Genomic DNA, 15,095 nt, shown 5'->3' with positions numbered 1-15,095 from the left:
AATTTCTACTTCTCTAAGTCATCTCTATCATTAAAGGAACACAGCAGTTGGTTATCTAGAGAAAGTACAAAGTGAAGCCTAAAATGTAGCCTCTTATTATTTTATTTTTGCATTAAGATAAAAAGGAATCCCCACAATTGCCTTGTTGTACAGAGTGTTCTCAAGATGGGGACACATCATTGTGAAGGTCCACATGGCAGGAGGATGATGGGACAGAAGTGCATCTCTGCAGGAGGACTGCTGTAGAGTGCAGCACTCTGCTGCCCCCTTGTGGCTATCTGGAGGTGGACACAGTGACTGTCAGCCTGTTGAGGAGTGGACCAACTGCTCTACAGACTCAGATGATATCTCACCCAGCGGCAAACATCCCAAGGAGTCTTCACTGTTCCAGCATCATCAGGAGCAGGTGAGGACATCATGAAACCTCCTGACCTTCTGATAAGGGTCTTCACTGTGCAGCAGAGCTGAGGGAGGAATCTTTCAGTTGGCCAGGTACACAAGACAGACTGAACAAACTACATCAACAGAACGTGCTGGTCTGCTCCTCCTCTCCTCTGCCTTCTCTCCCTCTCATCACTACCCCTGCCAGCCCTCCATCTCAGGACCTCTATGGGGTTTTATTTGACTGCACACTTTACTACCTGCTTATAATGGTGCTGCTGTTCAATACAAATGACTTGATCTGCCCAGCAGGGGGAGCAATGACTTGTCCAATAGTAGAATAAATGCTATCTTGTGCTATGCTATGTGACTGATATACAGGACCGCTGTCCAGTTAACCATGGCTCCATATTTGAATCTGGTCATTTCAGAAATAGCCTGCTGAACAAACACTGTTAATAAGCACATACAGTACGAGAGGATGTAGACGTGATTTGGGCTGTAATGTAATCATCACTTCATGATCATCAACACTAACTTGACACAACAACCTTGAGTGCTTTTCCTGCTTGTTGGAAGTGATTGTTGATATGACAGCATCAAAGTCAGTTTGATGGGAAACAAACTCGTAATAGAGCGAATCATGCTGCTAGCAAAGCAGGAGGGCCTGCTGCTGTCAGGACCAGTGATGCTGGCAATGCTACCAAAAGATCTTGTAAGAATCATGAATTGCAAGACGTCACACACATCAACAAGTTATAAGAAGCAGACGTGAATGATGGCAGAGCCGGGCAGTGGAGAGAACAGAGAGAGTGAAGAAAGAAAGAAGAGGAAAAGAGAAAGTCGACCTCGGTCAGGCTCTCAGTTGTAAATAACAAATACTCCGCAACTCTAGGGGGAGCTTGCCAGATGCATAAGTGGGGTCAAAAATGACCCCAGAGGTTGTTTTCTTGCGGTATCTTCTTAATTTTATTTTTTTTTAATGTAACCTTCCATGTATTCCTCAAATAGGTTGTCTTTGACATGAGGCCATTTGGATTTGTGTCTAATTGTTATATTTTTAAAGTAGTTTCATGTTTTGTATCAGTACCACTGTTCCGCATACGTGGGGTCAAAAATGACCCCAAGCATTTTCTATGGAATTTCAAAAGTTAACCCTAGGATCTTTTGATTTTCATCAACTGTGGCAGTCAGGTATACATTTACTGTTCATTATCACATCTCATGTCAGCAGTCTCACCATCCTGAAGGCTATTTTTACACAACAACATAAATCTAAGTATCATCATATAATGTGGCGGCCAAGCATTCATAGCGACGTCGCTCCGCTCGATGTTCGATGTCCGCTCTTCCTATCATTGTGAAGCAGAATTCATCAAGCGATATTTACAGAGGGATTTGTTGATATAGCGTTCTTAGCCTGATTTGTATGACTTTTTATAGGGAGAAAATCCATTTTTTAAGCCAATTGGCAGTATTATCTGATTTACTGGATAACAAAAGAAGATATTCATAAGCACCTCTGTAAATGTTTTTTTATTTGATATATTAACACTACAAAAAAATAATTTTCAACCTGGCTTTTTCCAATGGTCAGATTCTTTGCATCAAAACATATATGCAAATTAGCGCATATTTAATTAGACATGACCTAATTAGCATATTTAAACATAAATATAGAAAACTTGCAATACGTTTTTTTCTCATCTCTCTTCTCATCTCTCTTCATGAAGATATCTCTAAGTTAAACATTTTACCCTATTCACCTATGTTGAGATCATTTTAGGATGTTTACCTTTTTTTGCCTTTCTAAAAGCTGTTTTGTAATAAAATGTTAAAAAAAGTTATACATCAATATGTCCAACATGAAATAATTATTATTTTGACAAATATATGATAAAAATCATCATCTTTAACCAAAATGAAAGACATTATTTGAGTTTACAGCAAAAAACGCATGCATTCTAATTGGGGTCATTTTTGACCCCACTCATGGAAGAGTGTATGTATTGGTAGCCTATGCATCTAAGGGTTAACAAAATGTACACAAAACCGCATACAGCCCTTCTCATTTGTCTTTTTATCTATCCTCCCTTCCTTCCTCGGTCCTCATTCCCACTGATCTAGATAAAGGGGGCGGCAATGGAATAATCTATCCAGTGTTTTTTATAGATCAGTGGGAATGAGCTGGGGTACTATGAGGAAGGAAGGAAGTGAGGATAGATTAAAAGACAAATCTATCCCCCCCCCCCCCCCCGTCCTTTGGCTGATAATTTGTGATGTGAGAGTGTATGTATGTGTGTGTTATTATCAGGGTCAGAGAATGTCAGCTTTCCTCTGTCCCAGTCCAGCTGCACTCTGATCCTCTGGAGTTTCTGCTGCACTGTGAGGAGAGTGGAGGCATGAGGAGGAGTGTGTGCTCTGTATGCTGCACGTGCACCATTATACCCCACACACCCATCCATCCATGTATCTGTGGAGGATCAGTGCTGCACTGATACACCACCACTCACATTCCATACAGAATAACAGACTGCTTTCAATGAAAATAGATGAAAGATAAAGATGAAAAGGTGAAAGGTGAAAGTACAAACAACTACTATGCAATGGCTATACAACTATACAATTAAGAAAGGGATAGTGTATAGAACGCCGGTCATTATCGGAAAATAATTCCCGACAGGATGAACTGAACTTTTGCTTCGTCCTGAAGGGAATTGTTTTCCGATAATGACCGGCGTTCTATACATTATCCCGCTTATTATACGGCTACTTGCCAAAACGAGAAGAAACGTACCACAATGTGTCTTTAGCAATGACTTAGCTACCGTTTCGTGGCTTCCGCTAACAAAAGAAATAGTTCGCCACACAGATAGAACGTGACTATTGCCATTGACAGCGGTCATTATTTTTTTCAGAGGTCCTCTATCAAGAAATAATGACCGGTAGAACGTTGGGAAATCTCATTCAAGTCAATGGGGCGTTCTACTTGCATTGTGAAGAGCCGTATAATAATTAGTGTGCTTGCAAAAGCACACTATTGTTCTTCCTATTATTATTATTATCAAATTTATTTATCTTGCAGAACATTTTTGTCTCCCTATCTTGTCCTAGGGATTTGGAGCTAGAGACGCCGTTCCACTTCTCACGCGTGCGTCCTGATGCGAGGATGGTGGCTTGTATAAAGCTTTTCGATACGCCTTGTCGTTCTCCCGTTATTCCAGTTTTTCCGGTCGATTTTTCCCCATAGGAATGAATGGAAAAGCGACTTTTGAGCGCTGATGCCCACACATTTTTCCACCTGTAGCCCAAACCGTAAGACATAAAGTCATGAAATTTGGTATGCTGATAGAGGAGACTACCCTGATTGACACCACCAGGTTTCATGCTCGCCACTCTCACGCTCTAGCGCCACCAACTGGTCAAAGATGGAAAACATGTTCATGCCCGTAACTTTTGATCCGTATGGCCGATATTGATAAAACTTATACCATTGGAATCCTCTGACTCAGCTGATTCCAACGCACCATGTGATGTAATTTTCCGCCATGATGGATTTTCCGCCATTTTGAATTTTGTTCAAAGTCAAAGTAAAGCTACCCTGGCCGCATAGTTTATCCGATCGTCATGAAACTTGGCACGCGTGATCTACAGACCAAGGTGGATCAACCGCCTTGATTTCGTCTTCATACGTCCAAGCGTTCGCCTGTGATAACCAATTAAATTCAGTGAGCGAAGCCGCCAAACAGGAAGTGCGCCTATCTTGGATATGCTGTGACGTATGAAAGCCATATTTGGTGGGATGACTTGAGACCCCATTCAAAGCACCCCCAATAAATTTGGTGTTATTTGGTCTGTCGATGGCTCTATAATTAGCAAAAACGTGAGTGTTGGTGAATGTATACTATTAATCGGAATAGCTCATCTTAAATTGCTTTAGGTCATGCCAAAAGGACATTTCAGAGTGATTTAAGATACAATGTTGATATTTAAAAAAAAAAAAATCTATTTATTGCCATTCTTGTAAAAGGTACTGATGTGTACGCCACAGCACAGCATTGCTCCAAGTCTGACGCATACAGTTCAACAACATCACGATGTCAAACCCGATATTATTATTCAATCCTCATTTGACTGACAGGGGTGGTCTGCAGCTGTACACCAATGGTGTAATTCTAGGCTTGTCCGCATCGTTGTCTCACCTTGAGACAGGGTAATTCTTAGAGATGCCATGGTCCCGAGGGACAAGTATGGACTTACTCGCTGTTAATTATAATGTGTGTTCAGTTGTTATATATAGTAGACAATCACACGATGTTTCTCAGTGACGGTGTGTTTTGGATCATTTGTATTGACCTGAGCATTCTGGGTATTTCACTCAGAGGATCATATGACACCCCCACAAAGCAGGCGAAATACCGGAAGTAGAGTGGTGTGCGTGAGGCAACGAGGATTTTAATTAGAATGTAGTCCTATGGAAATCGCAGTTACACTTTCAACAGTAAGTGTGTTTAGACTTCGAATTTCGTCACAATTTATATCATAGCCACCTAAGAGTTTACCAAAGATAACGTCGTTGTCCATTTCAATTTAATAAATGTTTCTGAATTTGGGGAGGTCTCCTTATGGAGGTTATGGGGTTATGTTTTCCATGTATTCCTGTAGGAAAAGGTTGTGGCTTACACTTTCATAAAGTTTGTATATTTACACTTCAAATTTCGTTACACCATTTATATCATAGCCACCCTAAGGTTTAACAAAAATAACAACGTAGTCCAATGTTATTTTAATGCATTTTTCGGAATTTGAGAGGTCTAGTTATGAGGGTAGGTTAGCTAACTGCAGTTCAAATGCTAATCGCGACTAGCATCGCTAGTTGGTTTTAACTTTACCGAGGCTGTTTATACTGAATTGCAACTGCTGTTATGAAGACAGTTTGGAGCCTGGCAGACGTGAAGGCGGTGAAAGGTAATGAAATGCATGGTCCAAGTAGCCTGGGAAGCCGTCTAGTTATGAGGGTAGGTTACCTAACTGCAGTTCAAATGCTAATCGCGACTAGCATCGCTAGTTGGTTTTAACTTTACCGAGGCTGTTTATACTGAATTGCAACTGCTGTTATGAAGACAGTTTGGAGCCTGGCAGACGTGAAGGCAGTGAAAGGTAATTAAATGCATGGTCCAAGTAGCCTGGAAAGCCAAACTATGTTAACTGTAGCCTAAGTTTAATATGGAACGAGTACGTGTTGCTGATATCATTTCGCAACTCATCGAGCTAGCAAGTCAAGCTAGTCTACATCAGGCAGTGCATAGATAATATTATTACACTTTTTTACAGTCAATGAAGCACCAAGTGAAAGTCAATGTTTGCTTTATATCCAGTGGCAGTGGTGCTGATGTCGTTTGAATAAGTACAGTAAACTTAGTCAGAAGATCTAAAAATATTTGCATTCATGCTAGCTGTATGGTCTATGTGCCACCTATGAATCCCCCTGTTGCAAGCTGCTGCCAAGTAGGCTGGTCATGTCTAAAGCGTGATTATTTTCAATAACTACTCCTCCTGATTGATTGTCATTGACACCGTCAGGGTATGGCTTACCAAGACAGGGAGAAAGTAAGCTGTGTATGGCAGGTGCGTGTGGTAGGCTAGGCAAGGCAGTGCTATTCCATGTAAACTGCAGTGGTGGACTGCGTGATCGCTGGTCAGGCCACCCCCAACCAGCAAAATGTGACGTGATATATATCTATATGTCTATATACTGTATCTATCTAGGATATCTGTATATATCTATGTATCTATCTATAATCTGCACTTTTTACTGCTGAACCGTGTCTTGCCCGTTTCTCTTTACTCCTCTCTCATGTCAATCTCAAGGGGGCTTGTTCAGTGGTCCCCAACATGACGCAATAGAGTACATTGAGGGGGAAAGAAGAATCATTGCAAACCTCAAATCATTGCAACATCAAATAGGCCTACAATGGATAACAGTTTAGATGAGTAGTACCTAATGCAAATTTGTTTAATAATGCAAACCTTGCAATACGGCCTTTAACATATGTGACATTTTGGATACCCATTTCATTGCAGAGGATAGGGTAATTGTGTTTGAAGGGGACGTGACTTAACATAGGCTATAATTAACTATTTTTACGACTTGATTCAAAGCAAGGTCGGGGGCATATATTTTTTTTTTACAGTTAAGAGTTTTCCGACACTCAATGTGTCGCTACCATGGCAGGATTTTTCTGCTTGGCTTTCGTAATGAAGCTTGACTTGACCTGTCATCGATGCTGCCCCGTCAGTGCAAACTACGCATATCCCTGCTAACTTAACTGGAAAGCTATACTGGACGCGTAACTGAAGCGTTCCGTTCGTGACGCGTACAATTCATTTTAGATGACTGGTCCATCTCCCACATCTGTTATAGCTACTTTAATAGTGGAAGCTAATTCAACACTTCAGTTCTGCACCGGATGTAGCTCCCCTGTACGCTCATGATTTGTAAAGCAGGCAACAATTCTGTTACCCTGAACATCTCATCTCCGGTAGCATTGTCCAGTTCTTTGCCAAATAAAATGATCTGAAATCTCATCATCCACGTATCTCACGTTAGCGATCAACTGGCAAGGCCAACTGGTCAGTGGAGTTTTTCCATTTCTTATGCAGCATTTGGCCCTAGCATCACTTTAACCATTTGCAGGCTAGAATGAGCGACTCTGTTAAATTGTGTGGCTTTTTTAAATTTAGCAAGCAAATCTGAAAAATTAGCCACACGCACGATAGAAAGCATAGCATTCAGTGTCTTTGTTCTGGTGCAGCACATTCCGAGGTTCATGTGGAAGCGAATGCACTCTCTTTAAAAGCATATCCATTGCGTGCACCTGCATTCTGCCGTCTGCTGTCAATACAGAACAACAAACAAGCAAACTTAATGTTAACGAAGTTGTTAACATTACGCCCTGAAGTAAAGTAAACTGTAGCCTATTGTTGTTTGTGCTGCAAAGAAAACTTGAATTGATATAATTGCAATATAATTATTATGGCCAATTTTTTTTTTATGAAATGATATATCAAAGCAGGTAGAAGTAACTGTAGTCACTTGACATTTCTGAGGATTTACATATTTCCATCAGGGCAGTGGTATAGAAATTCTTCAGTGGAGGCACCACACTAGTTAATCACGCCATCAACATCTTCTTACCTTTTCTTCTGTTATTACTATTCTTTAACTTTATGGTAGAAAGTGAGTCCAGCAAATTGAGAACCTAGGATCCTGTTTATGTTTATGAATGTGACTCCAGTATATGTTGAGACATACGGGTGGAAAAATAGGTTACATTTATATAATGCAAATGATTAAGTTAACAATATCATTGAATATGTTGTACAAACAAGAAGAGCGAAATGGTAAACTTTTAAGAAATCATCATCCACATCATAGTTTGACGCTGTGTGGGGTTATGGACTTGACAGTTTTGCATGGAATTGCCCATACAGTATACATATATATATATATATATATATATAAATATATTAAGATTTGACACATTGCAGTTTTTTAATGCAGGGATTATTTATAAATCAAAGAATTGTGGGTAGATGTAGGTGAACTGTGCAACATGCAGTTTGTGGACAAGAGGCAGACGTAACACACAGATATTTGGGTTTGAGGGGGTGTTGTGTGTGTGTGTTTGTGTGAAAGTCTTCGTTGCTGTTGCCGTTGTGGGTCAACTAAGCAACATGCAGTTTGTGGACAAGAGGCAGATGTAACGGACTGATGCTTCTGTTTGAAAGAGGTGTATGTATGTGTGTGTGTCTGTGTGTGTGTGCCTTGTTGCCGGTGTACAGTATTTCTGAATATGAATGCTGTCTGGACAGGAAATGGCATAGCTTTTATCACATGCAACCAATCCAAAATCGATTTCATATTCAGAAACGTTAACCAGTAACAGCCTGGTTGCTTTGACATATCAACACCAAATTTCATCCTATTACACCATTTGAACAGGTGATTCGTCCTGTTTATTCTACCATCAATTTGAGGCTATAACACATTGCAACTTACTCAACAGTGAGTAAACAGCAGATGTTCCCGCAATACTCCTAACATTACTCGTATTTGTTCCAGAAACATGCCTAGTTCCTTAGGCTCCTTCCGTCTTTCAGTGGTTACGTGTTTCATGCTGGCTACTCGTGAACAACTCATACATAATTCAATAACATAATTCAATAACACAAGGTCTACAGACCTTAGAGGTGTACATTTCATTTCCATACATCAAAGCGTTCGCCCATGGCAGCCAATGAAATTCGATGGCGAAGCCTCCAAACAGGAAGTGAGGTCAAATCTCGGAAACGCTTTGAGGTGTCAAGACCATATTTGGTGGGATGATTTTGGACACCATCCAAAGTAACCTCAGTAAATTTGGTGCAATTTGGCCACTAGGGGGCGTCGCAATTAGCAAAAATGCATTTTGTCTCATACGGTATCTCTTTATGTCTTTGGGATGACATCCACATTTTTACATTGGAGGTGCTCTGGGACATACCACTGATGAACCTAGGCAACCCTTCACGTCAGTGTAAGAATTCGGCAATCGAGGGCAACGCCGCCAAACTCGAAGCAGCTTCGCGTCTTGGCCAAACTTTGGCGCTTTGACCTGAGGACGAGCGGTCGCGTCTCCTGCCGGGCGCTGTCGCGGCGCGTCTGAGCAAGCACACTTCGCACTTCCCACCGGGAAATGCATTCTAGTTTCCTATAATGACCGGCGTTCTATACATTATCGCGATTATTATACGGCTACTTGCCAAAACGAGAAAAGAAACTCATCTCAATGTGTCTTTAGCAGGTCTTTAGCAATGACTTGGCTACTGTTTCGTGGCTTCCGCAACAACTAGCGGAGTGAACCCGTTGCCATGGGCAGCGGCCATTATACCTTGGGAGCGGTCATCTATCAAGAAATAATGACCGGTAACGTTGGGAAATCCCATTCAAGTCAATATCTACATCCAGCAGCACTTGGACTCTACCTGAGCTGCTCGACAGTAACTGCAGTCTTTACTGGTAAGATCCTCAGAGGAAGGACAGTATTTAAAGGAATACGCCACCCAAAAATGAAATTAAGCTAGTCTCGGTCACCCCCAGAGTTAGAACAGTGAAAAAAACCCGGTTAAAATCCGTGCGGGCATTCTCCTGCTTTGGGAGCAGCGATGTTAGCTTTAGCTTAGAACAGTTGCTGTAGATGAAGGGTGTCAGTGAGCACGTCCTCCAAAAAGTGACCGAGACGTCTACATTTTTTTCTAAATATATCTTGGGAGCCGTGTGTTCAAAACGAGTACAAATCATAGTGCAAAATCGAACGAGACTATTACCTGGGCAGATCTTTACTTGGAACTATTTTCAGCCTCATCGCCGACGAAGCACCGCTAGCTAGGCGCAAAGTTCTCACGTAGCACCACTTGTGAAGTTCCAGTCGAATCTAGTTGGGAGTTTACAAGACTGCTACGTGAGAACTTTGCGCCTAGCTAGCGGTGCTTCGTCGGCGATGAGGCTGAAAATAGTTCCAAGTAAAGATCTGCCCAGGTAATAGTCTCGTTTGATTTTGCATTATGATTTGTACTCGTTTTGAACACACGGCTCCCAAGATATATTTAGAAAAAAATGTAGACGTCTCGGTCACTTTTTGGAGGACGTGCTCACTGACACCCTTCATCTACAGCAACTGTTCTAAGCTAAAGCTAACATCGCTGCTCCCAAAGCAGGAGAATGCCCGGACGGATTTTAACCGGGTTTTTTTCACTGTTCTAACTCTGGGGGTGACCGAGACTAGCTTAATTTCATTTTTGGGTGGCGTATTCCTTTAAGTATGGAAACACTCTCTCAGCAAAAGTGTGTGTGAAAGTGTGTAGGTGTGTGTTATTATCAGGGTCAGAGAATGACAGCTTTCCTCTGTCCCAGTCCAGCTGCACTCTGATCCTCTGGAGTTTCTGCTGCACTGTGAGGAGAGTGTAGAGCCGTGGTGGAGCACGTGCTCCATATTTACCGTCTTTATACCACACATCCCACCGTCCACTCATAGAGGTGTATTCTCCCTTTCTCTGGAGAGACTCCGTCATCACACCCACATTCCACCGTGTGTTCTCTCCAACCTCCACATCCCAGCAGTGAGTCCCTGAGTTAAAGCCCTCAGAGCCCAGGACACTGGCATACTCATCAAATCTCTCTGGGTTATCAGGAAGCTGCTGCTCCTCATCACCACGTCTCACACTGGTCAGATCCTCAGACAGGATGAGAATGGGTTTTGCAGTGTTGGGGTCCAGAGTTACAGGAGCTGCAGAGAGAAACGAGATCAGTGAAAAGAGAACACACACACACACACACACAACCCTCCCATACATACACACACACACACACACACACACACAAATGCACACATGCCCAAAGACATACATAATTCAATGAACTAGAATCATTGTTCTGTGGCAGCCCTCAACTCTTCATACACATGACCACTTCACTCCAGTGACTAAATCATGTGTGTGTGTGTGTGTGTGTGTGTGTGTGTGTGTGTGTGTGTGTGTGTGTGTAGCATGTGCTCTATATGCACCACCTTTATAACGACTACACAAGCTTCATCAAGGCACCCAAAGCACTTCACTGTGAAGAGGGAACCACACTAAGCACCACCAATGTGTAGCACCCAATGTGATGCACAGCAGCCATTATGCACCAGAACACTCACCACACACCAGCCTGAGGTGGAGAGAGGGAGTGCATGGAGGAGACAATTACACTGGAGGTGATGAGGGGACTGAATGAAGGAGACAATTACACTTTTCTTTACGATAAGTGTCACAGAATTTCTAATGACCACAGTGCGTCAGGACCTCTGTTCAACGCCTCATATGAAGGACAGGACATTTATAACACATACACACACACACACACACATACAAACACACACACACACACACACACACACCACAGTCCATTCATGGAGGCCAAGGCCAGACATGGTCATCACACACACATTCCACTGTGTGTTCTCTCCAACCTCCACATCCCAGCAGTGAGTCCCTGAGATAAAGTCCTCAGAGCCCAGGACACTGACATAAGCCCTTATCATCTTGAGTCATTGAAGAGGCACCAAAACGGTTTTCCATTCAACAGAACGATTCAGCAAATCAAAATGATGTGTTTTTGCCAATTTTTCTATTGCGCTAGATGGTTTTCCATCAGCAGTTGTAGCGAATGGAACACTTCTAGTGAATTCATCAAAGGTAGCAAATGGTACACTATTGTGAGGTGAACGCCTTTGTATGCTCAAGACAAAAGTTCAAATTTTAGCGCTAACTTTGTGAACATTCTGAGCAGGCGTCACAGTAACTTATATCGCTCCAAACCTTTTCCATCACATTTACGTATATCGATTTAACTCTCCTTAATCCACCTCTGGCGACCAAATTAACTTATCATGACAAAACCAATGTTAGAGCGATATAAATAATTTTTCATCAAATGTGTCGCACTAACTTTACGATGCGCATCGTTTTCAAGCTAAATAATTTTTTAATGGAAAAGGGGCTTTAGTAAACCCAACCTCTCAGGAAGCTGCAGCACCTCATCACCACCACATCTCACATGGTCAGATCCTCAGTGTGCAGTGATGGGATCCAGTCACAGCAGTGAGCGTGAGCTTGAGTCTCTGTGTGCGCGAGTGTGTGTGTGTGTGTGTGTGTGTGTGTGTGTGTGTGTGTGATGTGATTGGGTGTGTGAGTTTGTGTGCACTTTCACTATGTTCAACAATCTTGGGTCTCTAAATGGCAATAATCTGATCAAAGACCTCTCTCTGTTACTTTCTGTCTCACTTTTTCCTTCACATTGTTCAGTACAGTAAGTGAAACACACGGAGACACACACATACACACACAACCACTCACAAACACACACACACACACACACACACACACACACACACACACACACACGTGTATTTGTGTGTATGTGTGTGTGTGTGTGTGTGTGTGTGTGTGTGTGTGTGTGTTTGACTTACTGTACTGAACAATCTGCAGCAAATGCAGTTATGGAAAGAAATGTGTGCACTCACTGTACTGAACAGTCTCCTGCATCTTCTCCCAGACTCTGAACTTCAGGTTGCCCAGGTGCTTTGCCACATTGATCAGAGCTCCTGAAACCCTCTCTGGATCCTGCAGTGTGCACTGGGCTCTGGAATAACATTCAGGAGTCAGTGCTGCTGTGGGTTTGGGTTCAGAACCACAGAGAAGAGAGAGACAGGAGGCAGATCACTCACCTTTCAGCTGTGCTCTTGTAGTTCTGGAGAAAAATAAAGGGTGGAAAGTATTAAACTCTACATTCTTCTTTGATATTGTACTTTTCTCTGCTCTCATAACATTTAAGCAAACAAGGGAATGTGTAATACAACCGCACAACACACACACACACACACACACACACACACACACACACACACACACACATCCATTAGTGCTTCTCTGTCCCGCATTGTTCTCATTCACTTGGTCACCATTGTGTTACAGACAGGATGGTTCTTACCTGCAGGAATATGATGTCATCAGCTCCCATCTGCTCTTCTACAGCTCTGATTGTGGCTGAAAGAGATGAGATCTCTCTGCTCATCTTCTCAATCTTCTCCTTCATCATCTGACTCTTCTGCTCCTCTTCCTCCCTCAGTGCAGCTATCCTGGCTGCCTCTTCATCTTGTAGAAACTGATGAAGCTTCTCAAACTCCTCCTTGATTTGCCTCTCTGTGTTTAGGGCCTGAGTCTGGATAATATCAGTTCATGATTACTCATTTAGAAAGAGAATAAGCACAGCAAACACTACTTCAGTCAGACTGGCACACAGTAGAGTAGCATCAAAAGTGCAGAGTAACAAACATGTGACAGGTGGGGTCTATATGTGCAAAACAGAAGTGCTCTATTCATGGAGCATAAGCATAATTTTTAGTTGACTGGTCTAACTCTTTCTAACGTAAGCAGTGCTCTTGTGTCTGGTGTAGCCAGTTCAACTGTGTTCCAGGACAAGCACCATAAACAGAGTGCTTCAGCTGTGCACAAGACACAAGATACAGCAGTGTGGTGGCATATTTGATACCACACTATTTTGTTACAACTCAAATTAATTTGTTTCAGCCGTCAACATGAATTTGAGGAATATATGAGGACTGTAAATGACAAAAATCAATTCCGACATGAATAGTGAAAAATCACGCAGTACCTTTAAGAATATTTAGAAATGACAGGTGATTCACATATCTACTGATTTCATACATCAAATGATAAAATGACAGCTACAGTAGTATGTAAAAACCAACACATCACAAAGAATTAGATGACAGGTACATCATGATTCACATTCTCTACAGATGTTACATAAAATGTGCCCCCACTCACCTTGATGTGCATTGCTGTTTGATCGCAGGTGACTTTAGTCTTCTCAAAGGTCTTCAGTTTCTTTTGTAAGGGCTGCAGTTTGATCTTGAGCTCCTCCTGGAATAAACAACAGACTTCAGTGAATACGGCATCATATTTTCTGACACCAGTTGTTCATTAATCTCCAATTAATCAGGTGATTAAATCTCATATCATGGTCAAGAGGAAACACATTTTACCTTTCGGTCAAGGGCTGCTTCATCAACGGGGTGAAATTTGTGGCCACTGTGCTTTTTGGAGTCTCGACACACCATACACACAGGCTGTTTATCCTCCAGACAGAAGAGCTTGAGTTTCTCACTGTGCAGACTGCAGAGCACCTCAGACCCTGCTGAAGCTCTCTGACTTCTCTCCTGTAAGAACGTCTCACACAGGTTCCTTAAGTGGAGGTTAAGAGGAGGATCCATTGATGATTTCCTCCTGCAGACTGGACATTCTCTGGATCCTTTAGTGTCCCAGAACTGCTGCAGACAGACTTTACAGAAGCTGTGACTACATTTCAGCAGCACAGGGTCCTTGAAGATGTCACAGCACACAGGACAGGAGAAGTCCTCTTCGGAAAATGATTTTGATGCCATAGTTGACTGTATACTGAATACTTACTGACTAGCCGTTTACACAACTTGCTTTCACTTTCAAATAACTTGAGAATCCTGTCTGTTACTCAGTTACAGGCTGTAACTTACAGCAAGGAATTGTAAATCCACAAGGCTGTCATGTCCGTCTACATGCATTTGAGACATGTATTTAGTTTGTTAGATATAAAAGTATCCAGTACTCTTGTACCTGTTCAGAGTTCACAGAAATAAACAGTTTGCCAGTCCGTCTGCCTCAGTTCCCCACTTCCTTGTTGAACAAGGTTAAGGTGAGTCAGAGGGAGGGACTTTGCCTGAAGCGAATTCTGATTGGCCAGTTTTGCCAGAGGGAGTAAAACAGGACAATCCTGTTCTGATGATTGACAGTTAATATCTTGACATTTCACGTTATAGCTTACTCACAGGTTGGATGATTTTTAATGGCCCTTAATTTCTACCTCTAAGTCATCTCTATCAATAAAGGAACACAGCAGTTGGTTATCTAGAGAAAGTACAAAGTGAAGCCTAAAATGTAACCTCTTATTATTTTATTATTGCATTAAGATAAAAAGGAATCCCCACAATTGCCTTGTTGTACAGCTTGTTCTCAAGAGGGGGACACATCATTGTAAAGGTCCATATGGCACGAGTTGATGGGACAGAAGTGCA

General features: G+C 42.1%; 1 protein-coding gene across 1 annotated transcript; it reads right to left on the bottom strand.

Moving 5' to 3' along the window:
• Positions 1–176: 176 nt before the first annotated feature.
• Positions 177–14,686, bottom strand: LOC134079011 (zinc-binding protein A33-like). Its single transcript, XM_062535175.1, has 8 exons — positions 14,031–14,686; positions 13,813–13,908; positions 12,953–13,183; positions 12,690–12,712; positions 12,486–12,604; positions 10,239–10,709; positions 433–464; positions 177–278 (listed from the first exon to the last, which is right to left on the bottom strand). The coding sequence occupies exons 1-8, from the start codon at positions 14,427–14,429 to the stop codon at positions 177–179; spliced, it is 1,473 nt and encodes a 490-aa protein (XP_062391159.1). The 5' UTR covers positions 14,430–14,686.
• Between the last annotated feature and the right edge of the window lie 409 nt (positions 14,687–15,095).

This window comes from Sardina pilchardus, chromosome 4, assembly GCF_963854185.1.
Source record: "Sardina pilchardus chromosome 4, fSarPil1.1, whole genome shotgun sequence".
NCBI classification, from domain to species: Eukaryota; Metazoa; Chordata; class Actinopteri; order Clupeiformes; family Clupeidae; genus Sardina; species Sardina pilchardus.
This window is presented reverse-complemented; position numbering and strand designations above follow the sequence as displayed.